The sequence below is a fragment of the Anarrhichthys ocellatus genome, unplaced genomic scaffold (genome assembly GCF_004355925.1).
Source record: "Anarrhichthys ocellatus isolate YVR2014 unplaced genomic scaffold, GSC_Weel_1.0 scaffold120, whole genome shotgun sequence".
Classification (NCBI taxonomy): domain Eukaryota; kingdom Metazoa; phylum Chordata; class Actinopteri; order Perciformes; family Anarhichadidae; genus Anarrhichthys; species Anarrhichthys ocellatus.
The window spans coordinates 371,631-389,743 of NW_022280150.1; the positions used below are offsets into that span (position 1 = coordinate 371,631).

Here is an 18,113-nt window from a genome sequence, read left to right on the forward strand (position 1 = left end):
GAGAGAGAGAGAGAGAGAGAGAGAGAGAGAGAGAGAGAGAGAGAGAGGACAGTTCAGGGACAAAAAGAAGGAGAAGTAGTAGTTCAACAGGTAAAGGTTTGCTAAGAAGAAAAATGTGCTTGATGTTGCCACAGACTTTGAAACAGTTTGCTTCAAAGCATACAATTTCTGTCTCACCGCAGATTTCGACGTACCTCGATGTCCCCGCTGGATCGTTGGCGCATTCTGTGATACACGACTTCCCACGTAGAGCCTGCCAGGCAGGGGAGCCACGGGCAAACTTTCATGGCAGCGGCACTCTAGGGCTGCCATGGCAGCTGCTGCCACCGATGCCTCACACCGTATTACCGCACTGACGCCGGAGGAAGAGGGACGACGGACCGCCGCCAAGCTGATCGGGAGCGCCACCCCGCTGCCACGGATAGAGCAAGAGAGAGAGCGAGAGAGGGGGAAAGAGAGAGACTGGGAGAGGGGGGACGAAGGAGAAAGGGTAGGAAAAGTGAGAGGGAGCGAGTGTTTGGTGTGCGGGGCCCTGTTCGCCTCACAGGAGAAGCTCCGGCTGCACGCCTTGGGTCACGCAGGAGAGAAACCCTTCCACTGCTCACAGCCACACTGTCCCAAGGCCTTCAGCTCCAAATACAAACTCTTAAGGTACCGAGAGTTATTCCCATCGCTCAATTCACATGCTTTTAAATGCAATATGATGCACGGCTTTTGTGTCTTTCTCAGAATCCCAGAGGATTTTGATCATTCTAACCTTCATTCAATATATGTGAGATTGCAAACTTGAACTTCAGAAAGCAATACCTGACTCAGGTCTATAAGATGAAAACTGGATCACATGAATGCTTATATGTGAAAAAGCAGACTCTGCAGTGTTTCTCAGCTTTCCAAAGAGGTTCAGCTTATTTCAGCTCGGTTGTTTCACGGTGACTGTTTTGGTTCAGTCTCACAGCTCTCATGAGCTTCATTCTCAGAGACAGCGGGCAGCTGTTTTTCAGTGAGCTGCAGACACACTCTACAGTACTTGCCCTGCTCCAAACAGCAGGCAGACAAAGTTAGCGGCTCGCTGGTGGACATAGTGGAGCATTTCGCTGCTATAGAGCTAGATACGTCCCTCAGTTGGTGGAGACCAAAGTCAGAGCACAAAGTTGAGACTATTGGACTTACATTCATCAACTGGCCAAGAACCCGACTCCAAATGAATGATAATGTCGCTTTGTAACTTCTGGATGTGTAAATAAGCTGTTACCATTTATAAGGTGTTGAAATATTGATGCTGTGTTTACAAATCAGTTTTTTCGGTTTTACAATCAATTGTACGGCATAGTGTACGGCCTTGTTTTGCAGGCTGCCATGATTTAACTGGGGCGAGAGAACAAAAGAAATTGTGGTTGATATTGGCGGTAGCTTGGCTATTTAAAAATGTGTGCAGGATGTCCCGTGTCGCTCTAGGACCGATTCATTCTGACCAATCAGTGGTCTGCAGTGTTTTAACTCTACCTTTAAGTATCGGCTTAGCTCCCTTGGTAACTCGACAGATGGAACCAAAAAAAGTAGCCGGTTTGATCCACAACCAAAAAAGAGCGAGTCGAGTTAAGTAGAGACATGCAGAGGAAAAGTCTCATCAACTCATCAACATACTAAGATGTTTGGAGTCCTTTGAATCACAGGAAGTGGTTCCAAAACCCACTTTGGGTCCTTGCTTCAAACCACTGTGACTCATTATATATGTATACATGGAGACAAGAGGTTTGACTGAGAGGAATTCATGCCTCACTTTAGCTTACTGACAGACTGCATAATGAATAAGATAAGAACTGCCTAACGTCTCCTTTTCCTGTGCCCCTTTGCAGGCATATGGCCACACACTCTCCACAGAAGACCCATCAGTGTTCGTTCTGTGAGAAAATGTTCCACCGCAAAGACCACCTGAAGAACCACCTGCAGACCCATGACCCCAACAAGGAGGCCTTCAAGTGTGAGGAGTGCGGGAAGCACTACAACACCAAGCTGGGATATAAGCGCCATGTGGCCATGCACTCTGCCACGTCAGGGGATCTCACCTGCAAAGTGTGCATGCAGAGCTATGAGAGCACACCCGTGCTCTTGGAGCACCTCAAGACCCACTCGGGGAAGTCTTCGGGCGGCACCAAGGAGAAAAAGCACCCGTGCGACCACTGTGACCGTCGTTTCTACACACGCAAGGATGTGAGACGGCACATGGTGGTCCACACGGGTCGAAAGGACTTCCTCTGCCAGTACTGTGCCCAGCGCTTCGGCAGGAAGGACCATCTGACACGTCACGTGAAGAAGAGTCACTCACAGGAGCTGCTGAGGATCAAGACGGAGCCTCCGGATATGTTGGGTCTTTTAGCGCCCGGGTCACCACCTTGCTCTGTGAAGGAGGAGCTCAGCCCCATGATGTGCGGCATGGGTCCCAACAAAGACCCCATGATGGGCAAACCGTTCCCCAGCGGGGCCCCTTTTCCGATGGGCATGTACAACCCCCACCATCTCCAGGCCATGTCTAATTCTGGGGTGGGTCACCCGCACCCGTCCCTGATGCCCAGTCCCTTGTCTGCAGCTATGGGCATGGGCTGCCACATGGAATCTCCTGGACCTCTTCACCCACGCTCCCTTCACCACCACCATCACCACCACCATCACCACCACCACCATTCCCCTCCGCTGCCCACACACCACCAGCCTCCGGCTCCCCAGCAGCAGCACCAGCCCCAGCCAGCCCCCAAATACCAGCTGGGATCTACCTCATACCTGCTGGACAAGCCCTTAAAAGTAGAGATGGAGAGCTTCCTCATGGATCTGCAGAGTGGCTCGCCAGGCCCGGTTCCCTCTGCAGATCCACATGCTGCTGCCTCACCCACCAAGGACGGACTGGAGCCCACCTCGGGCCTGGTGGATGAGCTTTGCGGGGATCACCTCCTGTCCAAGAGCCCTGTGGTGCTTGCGGAGTCACTGTGTGCTGCTAACATGGACTTCTCCCACCTACTGGGCTTCCTGCCCCTCAACCTGCCCCCCTACAGTGCGCCCATGAGCACGGGAGGGCTGATGATGGGCTACACCTCATCTGCGACCCCCTCCTCCTCCTCCTCCTCTTCCTCATCTCTGCACGAGCCCCACGCTGCGTCAGTCGCCGCGGCACCTTTTACCTCTTTGCAACCGCAACCTCAGGAGCAGCAGTGCTCCAGCGGGGGTCTGGGCCTTGGACCCCTGCACCCCCACCCACCAGTTTTCAGCTCCAGCCTTAGCACCACCACGCTGCCTCGCTTCCACCAGGCCTTTCAGTGAGAGAGCCAGTCCTCGGCCCAGCCAGGACGGCCTCCACACCAGCCTCAGCTCAGCTCAGTGTGGATATTTCGGGCTGGGGTTCTTTACGGGGCCTGTTGAGGAAGTTGAGGAATTAGAATAAATAAATGAACACGTAGGAGCCTTAAATGAAAGTGCACAAACGCTTTTGATCTAGCCTTAAAAGGAAGTGAAACCTCTTAGAGCAAAAATGGAAAAGGTGAAAAAAGAAGTTGAAGCAGCTTTTATTCGGGCGCCCCCCCTATCCTATAGTTATTATGATGTATTAACCCATCCTTTTTTATTTCCATTTACTCCCCCCTTTTACATTATATTTAGTAGTATAGAGGGCAGGATCAGTAGGCCAAAAGGCGTGGTACTGCATACTTTAAGTAATACTATTTTTGTTGTGACCCAGAAAAAAAATATAGTTTGAAGTGGATATTTTGTTTTACTTTATTTTTATTTTCCAAATGTAAAGAAATGGTAGAACATGTCTCATCTTTGAGTTTTGAACCACCCACTCTAATAACCTGAACGTCATGGTCAGTACAGAGGGTCTCTCCTCTTTTTCTGTCAGTGAAGGAATGAAGAGATATAGACGATTGAACAGTAGCTCTTTAAAATCCTCCTCTTGAATGGGAGACAAGAGCCGCAAAAGCCCCCTCTGCCTCTGATTAAAAAAGTGCTCTTTAAACAAGGAAATCATTAGACGGATGTCCCCATTATTTTTCTTTGAACTGTAGCTGATGTGCTCTTAGAGTCAGGTCAGCTAGAATGAAAATAGCTCACTTGCCCATTTGCTGCCAAACAAACAGAGACCAGTCACACACATGGCCACCCACTTTTCAGGAAAAGGAAAAAGAAAAGTGAGTGAAATATCACGCTGGCTTTTTGTTTTTTTTACTGTTCCTAAAGAGAAGCACTTTTTTTTTTTTAGCAGAAGGCACTTGACCTTCAGAATTCTCCTTTGGAAACCTTTTGTCTCTTCCTCGTGACTTCTAGAGGTTCAAAGAGACTCTCTCCTCTCCTTCACCTGTCCCCCTCTAACAGTTATCTCTTACAGTTCCAATGAGAATTGCAGCCATTACTTGGCTGCCCAACATACCGAAAATATATATATATATATATATATATATTTCTGGAGCAAACACATCTTTAGGCAGTCTTTTTAAAAGAAGATGCATCATCATGGTAAGGATGAACCCTGACATATGTGAATGGCAAAAAATACAAAACAAAAGATTTCAGTGACAGATGAGTAAAAATGTGTTTAAGAATGTTATTGCAGTGTACGAAATATCTCAAAAATGAATATTATTATTGCTTTTTATCTCAGTAAGGTGTATTTTAGGTAGACGTATTAAAACTTAAGTGATGATGTTTTTTGATGTCTGGCAGGTTTACATTTGTGTGTATCTTGCATTTTTGATCAAACAAACGGATGAAGTATTAGCTTTTTTCCCCCTCAAGCTTTTTTTCTGTCCTATCCGATCTTTACCTTTACATGTGCTTGAGTTAGTATAGCGGAACCAGAACTGTGGATGGGAAGTGTCTATAGAAGGCTGTTAGCGCCTTAATAATCTATTAGGATTTGAACTCGATAGATTGTTCAGATGCTGACGTGGACGGCCTGCCACTCTACGGCTCTAAGTCGTCGTCCAGCGGGTTGTGTAACCCCTGTGCTGTGAGGAAAAGTCACAGCAATCAGAGTTTTACATCCTTTCTAACCATTCACCACCAGCCTATTAAACACCTGAGCCCAAAGTTAACACAAGCGTCAAAGTGAAACAGGTGCTCTCGAGCTAACGTGCAGTCCGTGGCACAACCAACGCAACCGGCCTGTCCGTGACCTCACACAGAGATGGCCCCCCCGCTATCATCTGTGATGGCTCATTTTCTTGTCCGGAGACATCGTCGTGCCACAGGCGAGCCCCCCCCCCCCTCCAATCACCAATAAGTGTTGAGTGAAAACGAAGAGAAAAACGGAGCACATAAAAACAAAAAATATAATACATGTTGCTGCTTTTAGCTATGGTTGCTGATGGACGACAACTGTAGACCACTAGAACATTTCAAGTTTTTTTTTTTTTGTTTGTACTTGCAAGATGGGCAGCGAGCTGAAAACATGCACAAACCGAACCGACAAAGTGTTCATCACCCCCGGGCCCCATCCCCTCCTCCTCTCTCAGCTGCTTTGTCGAGTCAAAGGTAAAGGGTCTGAAAAACACGGCGATACCCGGGAGAACGCAGTCACCGAATTCCCAGGCTTTGACATTCAAAGCACAAGGGGGAGGGACACATGACTGACTGCACAACCTGGAGGTATCGTCATATATTTGTTTTGTCTGTTGTCATATGATATATTATTTTCTGTTTGTTTAAAACAGGACCTCGAAAAACAACACAACACATCACCTCATTTTTGTTTGTTTTTATTTTTTTCTTACCAAAACCTGGGGAGAAGAAACTACATTTTTGCACAATTGCTTGTTACAAAATGCTACAAGTGTTACCTGATTTAGCCGGAACCCCTTTGGCTGAGCAGCTGATGGCTCTGATGTCTGAATATTCCCCTTTGGCTGAGAATTCAGAATCAGCCAGCACTGACGCAGGAGAAGCTTCCCCACAGTCTGACTGTTAAATCACAACTCCACCGCTAAAATCCTAGATTTTATAATCCGAGTTCTGAACTAAATTGAAACTTATATTATTAGTCTCCCCCCCCCCCCCTGGAAAGTCATTATTTTGATAATGGCTCTTGTAAAATGATGAAATTTTTTTTTTATTGATCCTAAACGAATTAACTGTTGGCACCTTTCTGAGAATTTACATGATAAATTCAATTTATAAAATGTCTTCAAATTTGTTCTTTGTTATAAGCTAAAAAAAAAAGAGTTTTTAAAAACAAACCCTCTTGGCTAAAGCCAAATTTGCAGCAATCAAATTGAGCATTTAAATGAAAAGCTTTTGTCATGTATTACGTTTGTCCTCCCTGGGTTTCTGTGAGCTCATCTGAATTCTAGCACTTTCAACCTTTAAAAAAAAAAAAAGAAAAAAAAAAAAAAAAAAAAGAGTATTTTTTCTTTTAAAATTTTAGCTTATATGTTCATATGTTTAAAATTTGTATTGATCCTGTATATGTATGTGCCATTAGTTTGATGTTTAGACTTCATCAACCTTTGTGTATTTCTCTTCTCCAAAAGAATAACAGTATTTTTGATAGACTTTTCACTAACATCCTTCTAAATAGGAGCCCCCATGCCCCTCCTCCTTTGAAACCTTATTTTGTTTTTGGGTAACCAGCTTTGCCCTCTCTCTCATAAATCTATCTAATCAAACTCTATAGCCGAGCTCTTGAAGGGAACAGCAGCAACATATCTGTTATTGTGAGGCGGTGGGACACGAGGCCGTTGTCAGCAGAGTGTCAAAGCCACAGCCTGACCACAGCCTGCCATTGAAACGCTGTTGCAACAGAGAGCCATCTGCGTGCCATATTTAGAGCATGTAACTGAAAAAAAAGTAACCCCAAAATGTAGCACTTAAAGCTCACAGCCCCTGAACTACTTGTCCCGTTACAACAACTTCATGCTGATAATGACGCATGTGTAGTTTTACTAGAATAAAAGTTTGTTTTCCAAAGCGAAGTTGGTAAATGACTCTCACATGTGGCTTCAAAATAAATACAAGGAAAAAGTATTTGAAAAGTAGAATAACTTAGATATTTTCGGACAGAAGTGAAAAACATGGAGGCCGTACTTGTAGCTGTGAAACAGTGCCAACAACAGATCTGTGGCTTGGTGTGCTACCTGAGCTCATACCGGTGTTTCCGGAGTGATTCCAGAACTGGGTCATTTCTTCGTAGTGGGATAGTCACTGGATTCATACTCCGATCAGTACGGAAGGCCACTTCCGCTAAGAAAAGAAAGAAAGAACCAATCTACCTATGGTTACTGAAACATTTGACTTACAAAGTTAAAATGATGCGGTACGAAATCAAACTGACTGAGTCAACATTATTGCTTATATGTCAAAATATAAGATTCTAAGGCTACATCCACACTGCTACATTTTGGTTTCAAAACGCATCACTTCTGCTGTTTACCCCTGGCGTCCACACTGCTCCGGCGTCTTAGAACCCGTAAAACGGAGACGTCTGAAAACGCTGCCGACGCCGTTTCAGTTTGAAAACTCCGACGTTGCATTTTAGTCTGGACAGGTAGAAACGGAGACCTTTTAAAAACCGAGACACCCACGTTTATCACTTGATTGGTTCTCATCAGTCACAACGTCGCTTCACTTGATTGGTCAGGTCCCTATCACGTGATTCATAAGAAAAACATCAGCCTCGACTACCGGTGGTTCATTTCAACATTGATAACCAAATACTGGCGTTGCTGACCTTGTTGTCTATGCTAGCAGCTGTCGTGCAGTTAAATTCCGCATTCTTTAATGCTACAACTGCCCACATGAGCGGGAGACAAGCTGTTATTCGAGTGCTCAGCGACCGGCACGCCCATGCCCATTGTATGTGAATGGTCCTGTGATATGCATATTTAGTCGTGGTAGGATGGACAGATGTTATTTCTGAAACTGCGCTAACAACGCTCGTCTGGACTGAAATCGTTTTTGTCTAAAAACTCTTTTAAAAAGAAAACGTAGGAGGGTGGATGTAGCCTAAGTCAATACTACGAAGTCAAATTATGAATCACTAATGACTCTGACAACTGACGAAATCAAAATTTAGCCTTTAAATTTTGAATCAGTGTCATAATTCTTTACATTTAATACGTGTTGACTTCTACTTAACCACTACTGCTATTGACATGAGAACTAAGACTAAATGATCACGTGACTCGATAAGTCAAAATTGAATTGACTTACTGTATCATCATTCTGACTTACTACTCGGCTTCAGTAGTGTTAACTGACCAAAAAAGGTGATTCCAAACCAGCAGGGCTGTGACACACTCGACATAAGATGGAATGTCCCCCGACCTCCGACCTCTGACGGTGATGTTACTCTGTTCCTTGGCTCGGCTGTAGCTCCATTACCTCGACCTGCACCTACTAGGGATGCACTTATCCTCACCTTTTCCTCTTTACTACTAGGTGCAGAACACAAACATTTTAAGGGAATTTGTTCATCAGTTTAACTGATTTGATTTTAATAATGCTCTCTCTTCCTCACCCCCGTCTCTTTTTTTTTGCTTTTAGTAAAGAAACTGGGTACTGCCTGATGCAGGCGACATCCACATGTAGTTTTATATATTTCTAGCTTAATGTAAGTCTTGCATTCCAACCTCTTTGTGTATCTCGTTTAGTGACATAGCCCATTTTATTTGTATCACTTGCTATTACAGCCACCTCTGGAATAAAAAGGGTGAAAAACAAGGTGAACGAAAATAGAATATTTGCATTCACTTACACTATTTTATATAGCATGGAGTTTATCAACTACAGGGAGAATTATATAAATGATGTACTTCGGAGAAAGAAAGAAAATGAGAAGTCTTGCTTTTTTGTTACATATCTCACATGCAATCAGTTGCTGCAATGTAGAAGTGACAGATTTGTATATTGGTTGATCCAAAGAGATGATGAACACAACAACAGAACTATTGACTTATTGTACAGTACAGTGTATCTTTGAGTTGTCATGTGTTATGTTGAAATGATTAAAAGACAAACCAGCGGTTTCATACCCTCTTTGCATTCTATTTGTTATTGTTTATTTTGAAGGGTTTCTTCACCATTTTCGTTTTTGAACTGTAAACCACGACAAAAGAAATATCAAGTCATAATTCAATGTTACTTAAAGTCGTGAGCTTTCCTACGTTGTGTCAAGAGTGTGTGGATGAAGCATTAGGTTGTTACATTTGAACCCTTTAGGGCTTGGCTAGTTAGCTAGCTAGCTTGCTATTTCAACCGTGCTTTAATGCTACAGTAACAGAAGATACAAAGACATGAACATGAACTGATGGGCTTGGTCTACGCTACTTTAAAATTGAGCCTGACTGTACTGTTTATAAAATACCGTTTATGATAGCCGTCGCCCGTTCAATTAGCTTATGCTTATCGCTAATGCTAGCATGCTGACCATATTGCCATATATAACCATATTGCTGTATGGTTAGGTTAGAGTTCTTTAGGTTAAAGCGGCGGGATTCATAATAATGCTATAGTTCAGAGCAGTTTCCTGTATCTGTGTCACATGGGTTTCACCACTGCTCCGCCCACCTTTGGAGACTTGAGGCAGGTCTTGAGTCTATTTACTCCAATGGGAGAATTGAACAGATTATGACAGATTCTTTTGCTCTACAGTCGCCAAAGTAAACCTTGAACACGTTTTCACAAGACAAATATCTTCCGAACACTAACACTGAAATGGCTTCTTTTTTTTTACAAATCTGATACAGAAGGGGTGTATTATTACCACATAATTTACATGAAGATCATTTACAAAATAATACAATTTAAACAAATCGCCATATGATTAAATGAAATGAAAATGCCATCCCAGAATATTGCAGGACTAGCTGACTATTGGCTTTTGTCCCAGTGTCTCTAACCCTCGTAACGGACCAGGGTCTGGATTATGTCTCAGAGACCTGCAACAGTAGGCCTGCATAGCATAGTGTCAAGACTACCCCTAATTATAGTACTAGGGAGCTAACCTATACTTACATCAACTGAGCTAACTCTCACACATACACTTACGGGATGACAACAGTGCCATAACTCAAGAATAGAAACTCTTTTGGTTTCGTAGAATTTTCTTAGGAGGAGCCTAAAAAAAAAAAAAAGGGCCACAACACAGACTTAATCATTTGATTATACCCTCCTAGACTCTCAACGCTTGGGAGACACAGAGGGGCAAACCAGGAGTTTAACACCTTGACTGGCGCACACACACACACAACATACATCGCATTTATAGCTATGGTGAGTGGGATTTGGGGGAATCTAATGGTGAGACTGAATATTGCAACCAACTGAACCCCTATGCTCAATCATCCCTATTCCAAAACCGCGGTAATGCCATTTGTCTCACTCAGAGGCCATCCTTACCCTAACAACATGACTCCAGGAGCAACGGAAGTCACCCGGCGGCTGGCAGTACCTCGGTTTTGCACTCTTTTCGGCTCATGTTACCGCAGTTTCACAAGCGCGTCGGAGAGCTAGGGTGGAATTCAGATTATGTAAAAACCAGTGGCGGGCCATATACCTGGGCCTTCTGTGCTGTCCTACTACAGTTGAATAGCCTAATTATGAGCCAAATCTATGGTTATTATTTGTTTCTAGGGGTGTAACAACACACGTATTTGTTTGAATATACTAGTGCATTTTGAAAATGCAGAAGCTTAAATTGTGGGAAATATAATGTTTTCCGTGGACTGCGCTCACGTAGGAGACAACCGTCTGTATGACCTCTGAACCCGGAACTAAAAAAACCACAACAAAAAACACCTGAGGCTAGGCTAAACTAGCTTAACGGGGAAACAACCGCGGCAAACCCCGCGATGACGGGATGCTTCGTCATTAACAGACAACGCATAAAGTCAGAATCAATGTAATTAATACAAGAACAAGAAGAAACTCACAAAAACCAGTCACATATATTTATATGACAACAAAGCATGACACATCAATCCAGCAACACTGCAGCGCTAACACGCGTATTCCGCAAAACGCTAAAAATGTCATAACTTCTCTTACATATGTTTCACCCTGAACTCTTACTAAATACTAAGATCTTCTAGCTAGCTTTCTGTTTGACAAAAGTCACGCTGGACCACTGACCAATCATGGCGCAGTTAATGCTGACGTACTTAGCAGGCTACCTGGGTAGCAGGGGCACGTCAAAGAATACGCCCAACATGTCAAACTACAGATTTGATTGGTTGAAGACTATGACAATCAACAATCTACCTAGAGGACCTCGGGCCTCTCTTCTTACCTAGAGACATAGGGGCTGAATCTGATTGGATAAAAGCTCTACTTAAAACAAGCTGTGCTGGAAGCAGAGCAACTGAGGAAGACAGTAGCTGTGCAATGAGAAAATAAGCGAATGGGAAAAAAAATGATAATACATGTAGTGTATTTGTGAAAAATTATTAAATTATAAAATAGCTATAACTTTGTGATTCTGTTTAGGCCAGCAGAGAAGGCTTAGCTGGCCCTGACGGCCCACCACTGGTAAAAACGCAAAAGGTTCCCTCTAGAGCCAGAGTCTGGTTTGTCGGTAGACTACGTGAAGAGGACCCGCTCCCTATATAGATATGAAGGGCTCATTCTAAGCTAACGAAAACACAACCATTCTTAGTTTCTGGTGATTATACACCAGTGGTTGGCCGTCAGGGCCAGCTAAGCCTTCTCTGCTGGCCTAAACAGAATCACAAAGTTATAGCTATTTTATAATTTAATAATTTTTCACAAATACACTACATGTATTATAATTTTTTTCCCCATTCGCTTATTTTCTCATTGTACAGCTACTGTCTTCCTCAGTTGCGCTGCTTCCAGTGCAGCTTGTTTTAAGTAGAGCTTTTATCAGATTTCACCTCTGTGTCTCTAGGTAAGAAGAGAGGCCCGAGGCCCGCTAGAAAGCCTTTGCAGTTTAAGTAAATGGGGGCAATATTGTTGATTTGTCATAGTGTTCAACCAATCAGATCTTTAGTTTAACATGTTGGGCGTATTCTTTTGAAAACTTTTGCTGAAACCCGAGTGGATCTACAACTCAACGAACACGTTCGTAGGAGGACCTCTGGCTGGAACTGAACCGCACCGTACAACCGCGGTATTATTAAACTCTTCAAAACAAAGAAAGGATGATGGACTTTGTCTTTAAGTGAACAGCAGCTTTGGTAAGTGAAATGCTTTTGTGTTTTTACATCTGCAGTAGCGTTACTACTGTGGTCATTTGTCTATCGTGTCGTTTTTATGATATGGTTAATATTGTTCCCTCTGATGTGAATAATATTTGAATGGCTCGTGCTCTTTAGTGTGCGGTGGAATACATGTTTTAGCGCTGCAGTGTTGCTGGATTGATTTGTCATGCTTTGTTGTAATATAAATATATGTGACTGGTTCTTGTGAGTTTGTTCTTGTCATTGTGTTAATTACATTGATTGTGACTTTATGTGTTGTCCGTTAATGACGAAGCATCCCATCACGTGCGGGGTTAGGGTCGGACATTTAATTCTCTGTTTGGGGTTTTGTTCTTTAACAAAGTAGGAATTACGGTCTGGAGAAATGGAGATTGTGTGGCGATTGCTTTAGCCCTGATTGAATCAGTAGGGAACCCCTAAACGCTGCGGGGATAATTTGTAGCGTGTTTGCTGCTGTTGGATTTCCTGCTAAGCTAGTTGTGCACAAACTTCCTTCTCTTCCCTCTTCTACCAGTTCTAACATTGGATGTTGAGGGACAATCAACTCGTAAAATAGTCCGCATTCGCACGAGTAACGCACAAGCGTTTGGTCTGAACACACCTTAAAAAATGTTTAAACTATCTTGTCAACACAGTGGAAGCTGATTTTCATATTCACCTTGTTATCACTTTATTGTTTTGTAATTGTACATTCTGGAAAAGATACAAAGAGAAAAGTAACAGAAACAAGTTCCTTTCAGTCATGAGCATCATGCTTTTGGCTAAAACGATGACGGGATCATTACAGAGAGCGCCACAAACAGCGAAACGCAACAAATACAAAGCAGTTTCATTTTTCTATTTACATTGTAAACCCCTCGACCATACATATGCACGCATGACGCGGGCCTCTTTAAAAGTGTAAAAAACCTCCCCCAGCATATGCACTTCCAAAAGCAGGAGGGGCGCATCCGTCTGCCTTTACGTAAGACAGCAGCCAAGTGTCAGGGCCTCTTTGACGTAATACAGAGGGCAGAGCAGTAAATAGGCGATGGTATCAGTGTGTCTAATTGGAGTGGAAATAAATTAAAGTATAATAGTCAATATACAAGTTCACCCATTTGAATTGAGGAAACCTCTGAAGGCTGGCTCGTCTCGCTCTCTTCAAGCAGCTCATTTGAAGCTCAACACGTGTTGGGTTGGCTCAATTATGATGAACGAAGAAGAGGACACAGGAGGAAGAGTCACTCGTTCATTCAACCGTTTAGCGCGTGGAGAATCGGGGTTGAGCCCCTCATTTCTTCACGTAAACTCGTAGGATGTCAGCTATGAAGACAATGATAGACTACAATAAATATTTAACCCAAGAGCCCAGAATGTCCTGCATATTTGATCAAAATGCATCATCTCGGCTTGTTGGAATTTAGTCTTTAGAATATTCTTTTGGGACTCCGATCCGGCCCGTAACCCCCCCCCATTAACTGTATTGTAATGATGTAGTGTTCTGCTGGGCTCGTGTTATCTGTCAAAGGGCAGCAGACAACAAGAACAGTGCTGTGCTTGAGATGTAGAATAGAGTTAGGATTATGTTGACCAGCCCATGTTGTGTTTAAAGGAATACTTAGGAAATACACTCAATCCCATTCCTCCAGTTGGATGTAAATATGAAGCAACCTCCAGCAGCCGATTAGCGTAGCTTAGCATCAAGACGGGAAGTATTGGAAAACAGCTATACTGGCTAGATTTCATTGTCTTTGGGCAGGCCGAGGCTAGCTGTAGCGCTGTTTCAGTCTGTGTCAAAAGCTATCATCATAAATGACAGTGGTATCAATCTTGTCATCTAACTCTTGGCCGGAAAGCCAAGAAGTGTATTTGGAACACGTCCTCATACCGAAACCAGAGTAGACTCACGTTAACGATATACGTTGTGAAGCAGTCACAGTTTTAAACACGTTGAGAAACGTAACTACTTACAAACTACTAAAGATGGTTAGGTCTATGTTTGGGTTGAAATAAGTATGTGATGTAGTTTCTACATTACATACGTGACATGGTTACGTACTAACGTGGTTCTGTCTGTACCTGAAAAGAACTCAAAGTGTCGACTTTTGGACACGAACACCGATCTCCTGGGTGAAAGTCCTTCTTGTTTGACCCATCCATCGACCACAAACTCCTTTTGTGGACTTTCCGCTCTGAATTACACATCACCGGACTTCCTCGTACGCTCCAGTCATAACTGTTACAGCCACCGGGGGGCGCCTTCAAACAAACAGAACAATGGGTGGTAATAAACTACTTACACAGACGAACTCAACGTTCGTGTATTCTGTGAGGATTGCTTGTGTATTTCGTAAAATGTCAAACTATTCCTTTAATGTCATCTATATATGTTTTAGCTACATTAAAATAGATTGGTTGTCTATGGGGAGCCCTTAGCTCATATTGCTAGTCTAACTAACAGGTTCCACCCATGCTCTAAATGCAATTTTAAGTTTTTTAGCTGTTAACCCAAAAATGTCATTTGAAAAGGGGAAAAAATAAAAAATAAAAATCATGAGCTGTAATTCAAGAATACATCATTACTATACAGATCTATTAAGAAAAAGAAAACTGGATTATATTTCAATGCTCTGCAACCCAAGACACCCAAGCACTGAGAATCATCTACCACTGTCGGTAGAAACAAAGATCTGATGATAGACACAAAAACGTAGCACACAGATTCAAACTTAAAAGAAATGGGCATCATTTCTCAACAAAAATGGTCCTTTGAAATAACCTTTCATAAAATGCACGTTCCATTGCTGCATAGTTCAGCAGGCACCCAGCACTGCTAAGGCTACACTGATAGTGGGGTTAAAGAGCGGAAACGTTTCTTTTTGTTTTTTTGGTACGTTTCTTCTGGAAAAGCTTCAAACACATATTTGTGTTGTGGTCTTTCGAAAATAAAGTTACTCCTACTTGTCATTTTAATTCCTTTTCTCCAACTCCAGTGGCTTCACCCAGCAGTCCGCTGCTTCAGGGCATCGGGTTCATAGTCCCATTCAGAGCCGTTCTGCATCATTGAGTGGAAATGGACCAATATTTGGACTTTTAAAAGAGACCCGTTGTTTCGGGAAGGAGAAGGGAATATCTGGCTTACGGTCGTGGTTAGCGTGGTCAACACCAGGACATGGAAACTGGAGTAAAACTAATAGAACATTTAATTTATCCGTTCTTGTGTTACAATGCAGAACTTCCTAGCATAATTTCCATCCATACGAGTTCAACACAACAAACTCAAAACCATAACCACAGTTAGACTCCCCAAGACCCCCCCGCCCCCCCAGATCTCCAATGTCTCCGAAACTGAAACGAAGCGACGTTTGAAAACAGAGACAGTGGAAAGACAATGAAATAGCGTTTGCAGAAGATGATTGGAAGAAATTAGGTCAGAGATAAATCCTGCCATGACAAAAATAAAAACCCTCCCAGATAAGTTAGACTCATAACACGAATGGAAAGACTAAACAGAAATGTGCAGAAACCATCGTCTGACAAGCTTTGGCCCACTGTGTTGTGTGCGAGGTGAAACAGCAGGAGACATCGACTGTCCCAAGCGGAGGACAATTCCCTCGGAGTCTCTGTCCTGGATGGAGGAGGGGGAGGATAGAAGAGAGGGGGAGGGAGGGAGGGAGAGAGACAGCCGGTTTAGCTCGGCCACCTTGCTGTTCTTCCCCACGAGGGCAGTGGGTGGGGCTGTTGCGCTGTAAAAAGCACCCCTCATGTTCCCTCGACACACAAGTCAGTGCTTGTTGGACATGAAGAATAAAAAATATGTACATAACAAAAAACAGAATGTGACAAAAATAACCGAGAACAGCAGCGACAGTGACGACTCAGTCTATCTTGACTGCGGCATAGATTTTCCTGATGAACATGTACGCTGCGTAGAAGCCGATCGTGCCCGTTAGCAGCCAGAACGACAGCACCATCAGGGCCGTGTAGCCGAAGTACAAGAGGGAGGGGATGAACTCCACGATGTCCAGCTGGGGAGAAGTGCAGAGGAGAGGAATCAAGTTCAACATGACGTCCATCTTTCTGTTATTTGCTATTTACGTTCATGAAGTTGTCAAACTCAAGAGAGATTTTAAAAATCAAATCAGCAGAGGGTGTAATATTGTGACTTTTAGTGACCTAGCAGGGTCCTTTATCAGGCATGGAATACATCACATCAGAAGATGTCATGATGGCCTGATTCAGACTTAACAGATGCTCAGAGGAATTCCAGCTGGTCAGCGGTTAGCTGCTAACAGAGCTAGGTATGGTTTAAAAAAAGACTTTGCCAGTATAAATACCTGTGCCAGTACTTCATTGATACCCATAATGTGAATGGAAGCTTTGTGTGTTCACGCTACGAGGTGCAAGTCTGGAAATTATGAGTCAAGCTTCGACAGTTTCACATTTCCCATAATGCAACTGGATAGCACACCCTCTGCATGTTAAACGCACAATATGTCATGTTCTGCCTCGAAGGGATCTCTCACTAAAAGACAACAGAAGACGGAGACATCGTGAATTAGAGTGGGATCATGGGAGTTGGTGCTTTTAACAGCTTCTCCTGATTTGGATTCCTTCAGTGTTTAATTGTGATTAAAACCGGTCACACTGAATGAAACACGTTACTCTGACTGCTGTGCGGCGGTCGCAAGACGTCCCGGATAACATTTACTCGGCTTGTTTCTCAAACAACTTAAGATCCAGATGTCAAAATCCTTTATCCAGTTTAATTATAGCGTTAAAAACGACCACGATCTGAAGTGTATCGGATAAATGTGGCGTAAAAACTGGATAAAAAGTCAATTGATGACGGCTTCTGGCAGGCGACCACAAATGAAACGGACCATTACCTTGATCAAAGTGACTGATTCGTCTGGGTTTGAAACTGTTGGGAACATTTGCCATAATGCGAGTTCATTTTCTTAACAAGGCTTTTAAAAGACGTTACATAGTATACCTTTAAACTCAATGCCCACAGTTGATAATGCAGGTTTTCTGTCTGAAGCCTGACTCACAACAACCCTGATGACATCATCAAAGATGCCAACTATGTCAGTCAGCGAGTGCCATTAAGACAAAGCCATCATTCCAATGAGTGCTGCTACAGTATTTCTGAAGGAGGGTCTCGTTATGTGAAATGTGTGGAACAGCCTCCGGGCCTTTTACCTTGTTGATGAAGTAGAAGACGGCGTAAATGAGGACGTAGAACGCCGAACCTCCCGACACCAGGAAAGTTCTCCACCACCACCGGTAGTCCTGAGAGTGAGGAGAAACAGAGAGAACACAGCGCCAGTGGAAGAGAACCTTTAGAAAACACTACAGACGATTCACACTGGAAATTCTACTCTCTTCTAAGACATTGTAAAGTTGTGAATAATGACTTCAATCTCTTTATTCATAGCTAGACATACCGTGTATTGTTTATTGTATGGATATGTTGGGCCTTCAATTTTGAATGTAAACACGAGTGTGCGATTATTGTCCTTTACACAATGCTGCTTTAGAAACAGTTAGCCTCGTTATATAATAAAATATTCCATTGTTCTCTGAATTCTAAAGACAACCAGGCCGACACAGGACATGTACAGCTAGTATGCACGCTTCATTTGTTTACATATTTCAAGTCATACTGTCATCACCATATTTGATGTCCCATGGCAGATTCCACTCACATCATGCAGGCCTGAGTCACACCTGGCCCCAAATTAACTCACCTCTGCACAGAGCTGGAAGTAAACCATTACGATGCTGATCTGAGAGCAGGACACCACCAAGATGATGAAGACCAGAAACAGGAAGCCAAAGAGGTAATAGAACTGATTCTCCCAGATGGCCTGTAGGTGGTCACACACACACACACACACACACACACACACACACACACACACACAC

General features: G+C 43.4%; 2 protein-coding genes across 3 annotated transcripts in view; one reads left to right on the forward strand and one right to left on the reverse strand.

Annotated features, from left to right (window-relative positions):
- plagl2 (pleiomorphic adenoma gene-like 2) overlaps positions 1 to 9,024 on the forward strand; it is a 36,059-nt gene extending 27,035 nt beyond the window's left edge. The window contains exons 1-3 of one of the 2 annotated variants that reach the window (XM_031876936.1): positions 48 to 90; positions 183 to 651; positions 1,857 to 9,024. In XM_031876936.1, coding sequence (XP_031732796.1) covers positions 311 to 651; positions 1,857 to 3,312 — 1,797 coding nt within the window. In that variant the 5' untranslated portion in view covers positions 48 to 90; positions 183 to 310 and the 3' untranslated portion in view covers positions 3,313 to 9,024. Of the gene's footprint in view, positions 1 to 47; positions 91 to 182; positions 652 to 1,856 lie in introns of those variants that run through there. The other variant, XM_031876937.1, reaches the window with a different exon arrangement.
- A 3,829-nt stretch (positions 9,025 to 12,853) lies between these two features.
- tm9sf4 (transmembrane 9 superfamily protein member 4) overlaps positions 12,854 to 18,113 on the reverse strand; it is a 27,938-nt gene continuing 22,678 nt past the window's right edge. Inside the window, exons 16-18 of the mRNA XM_031876931.1 lie at positions 17,936 to 18,055; positions 17,388 to 17,477; positions 12,854 to 16,210 (exon numbers count right to left, since the gene is read on the reverse strand). Coding sequence (XP_031732791.1) covers positions 16,061 to 16,210; positions 17,388 to 17,477; positions 17,936 to 18,055 — 360 coding nt within the window. The 3' untranslated portion in view covers positions 12,854 to 16,060. The remainder of the gene's footprint in view (positions 16,211 to 17,387; positions 17,478 to 17,935; positions 18,056 to 18,113) is intronic.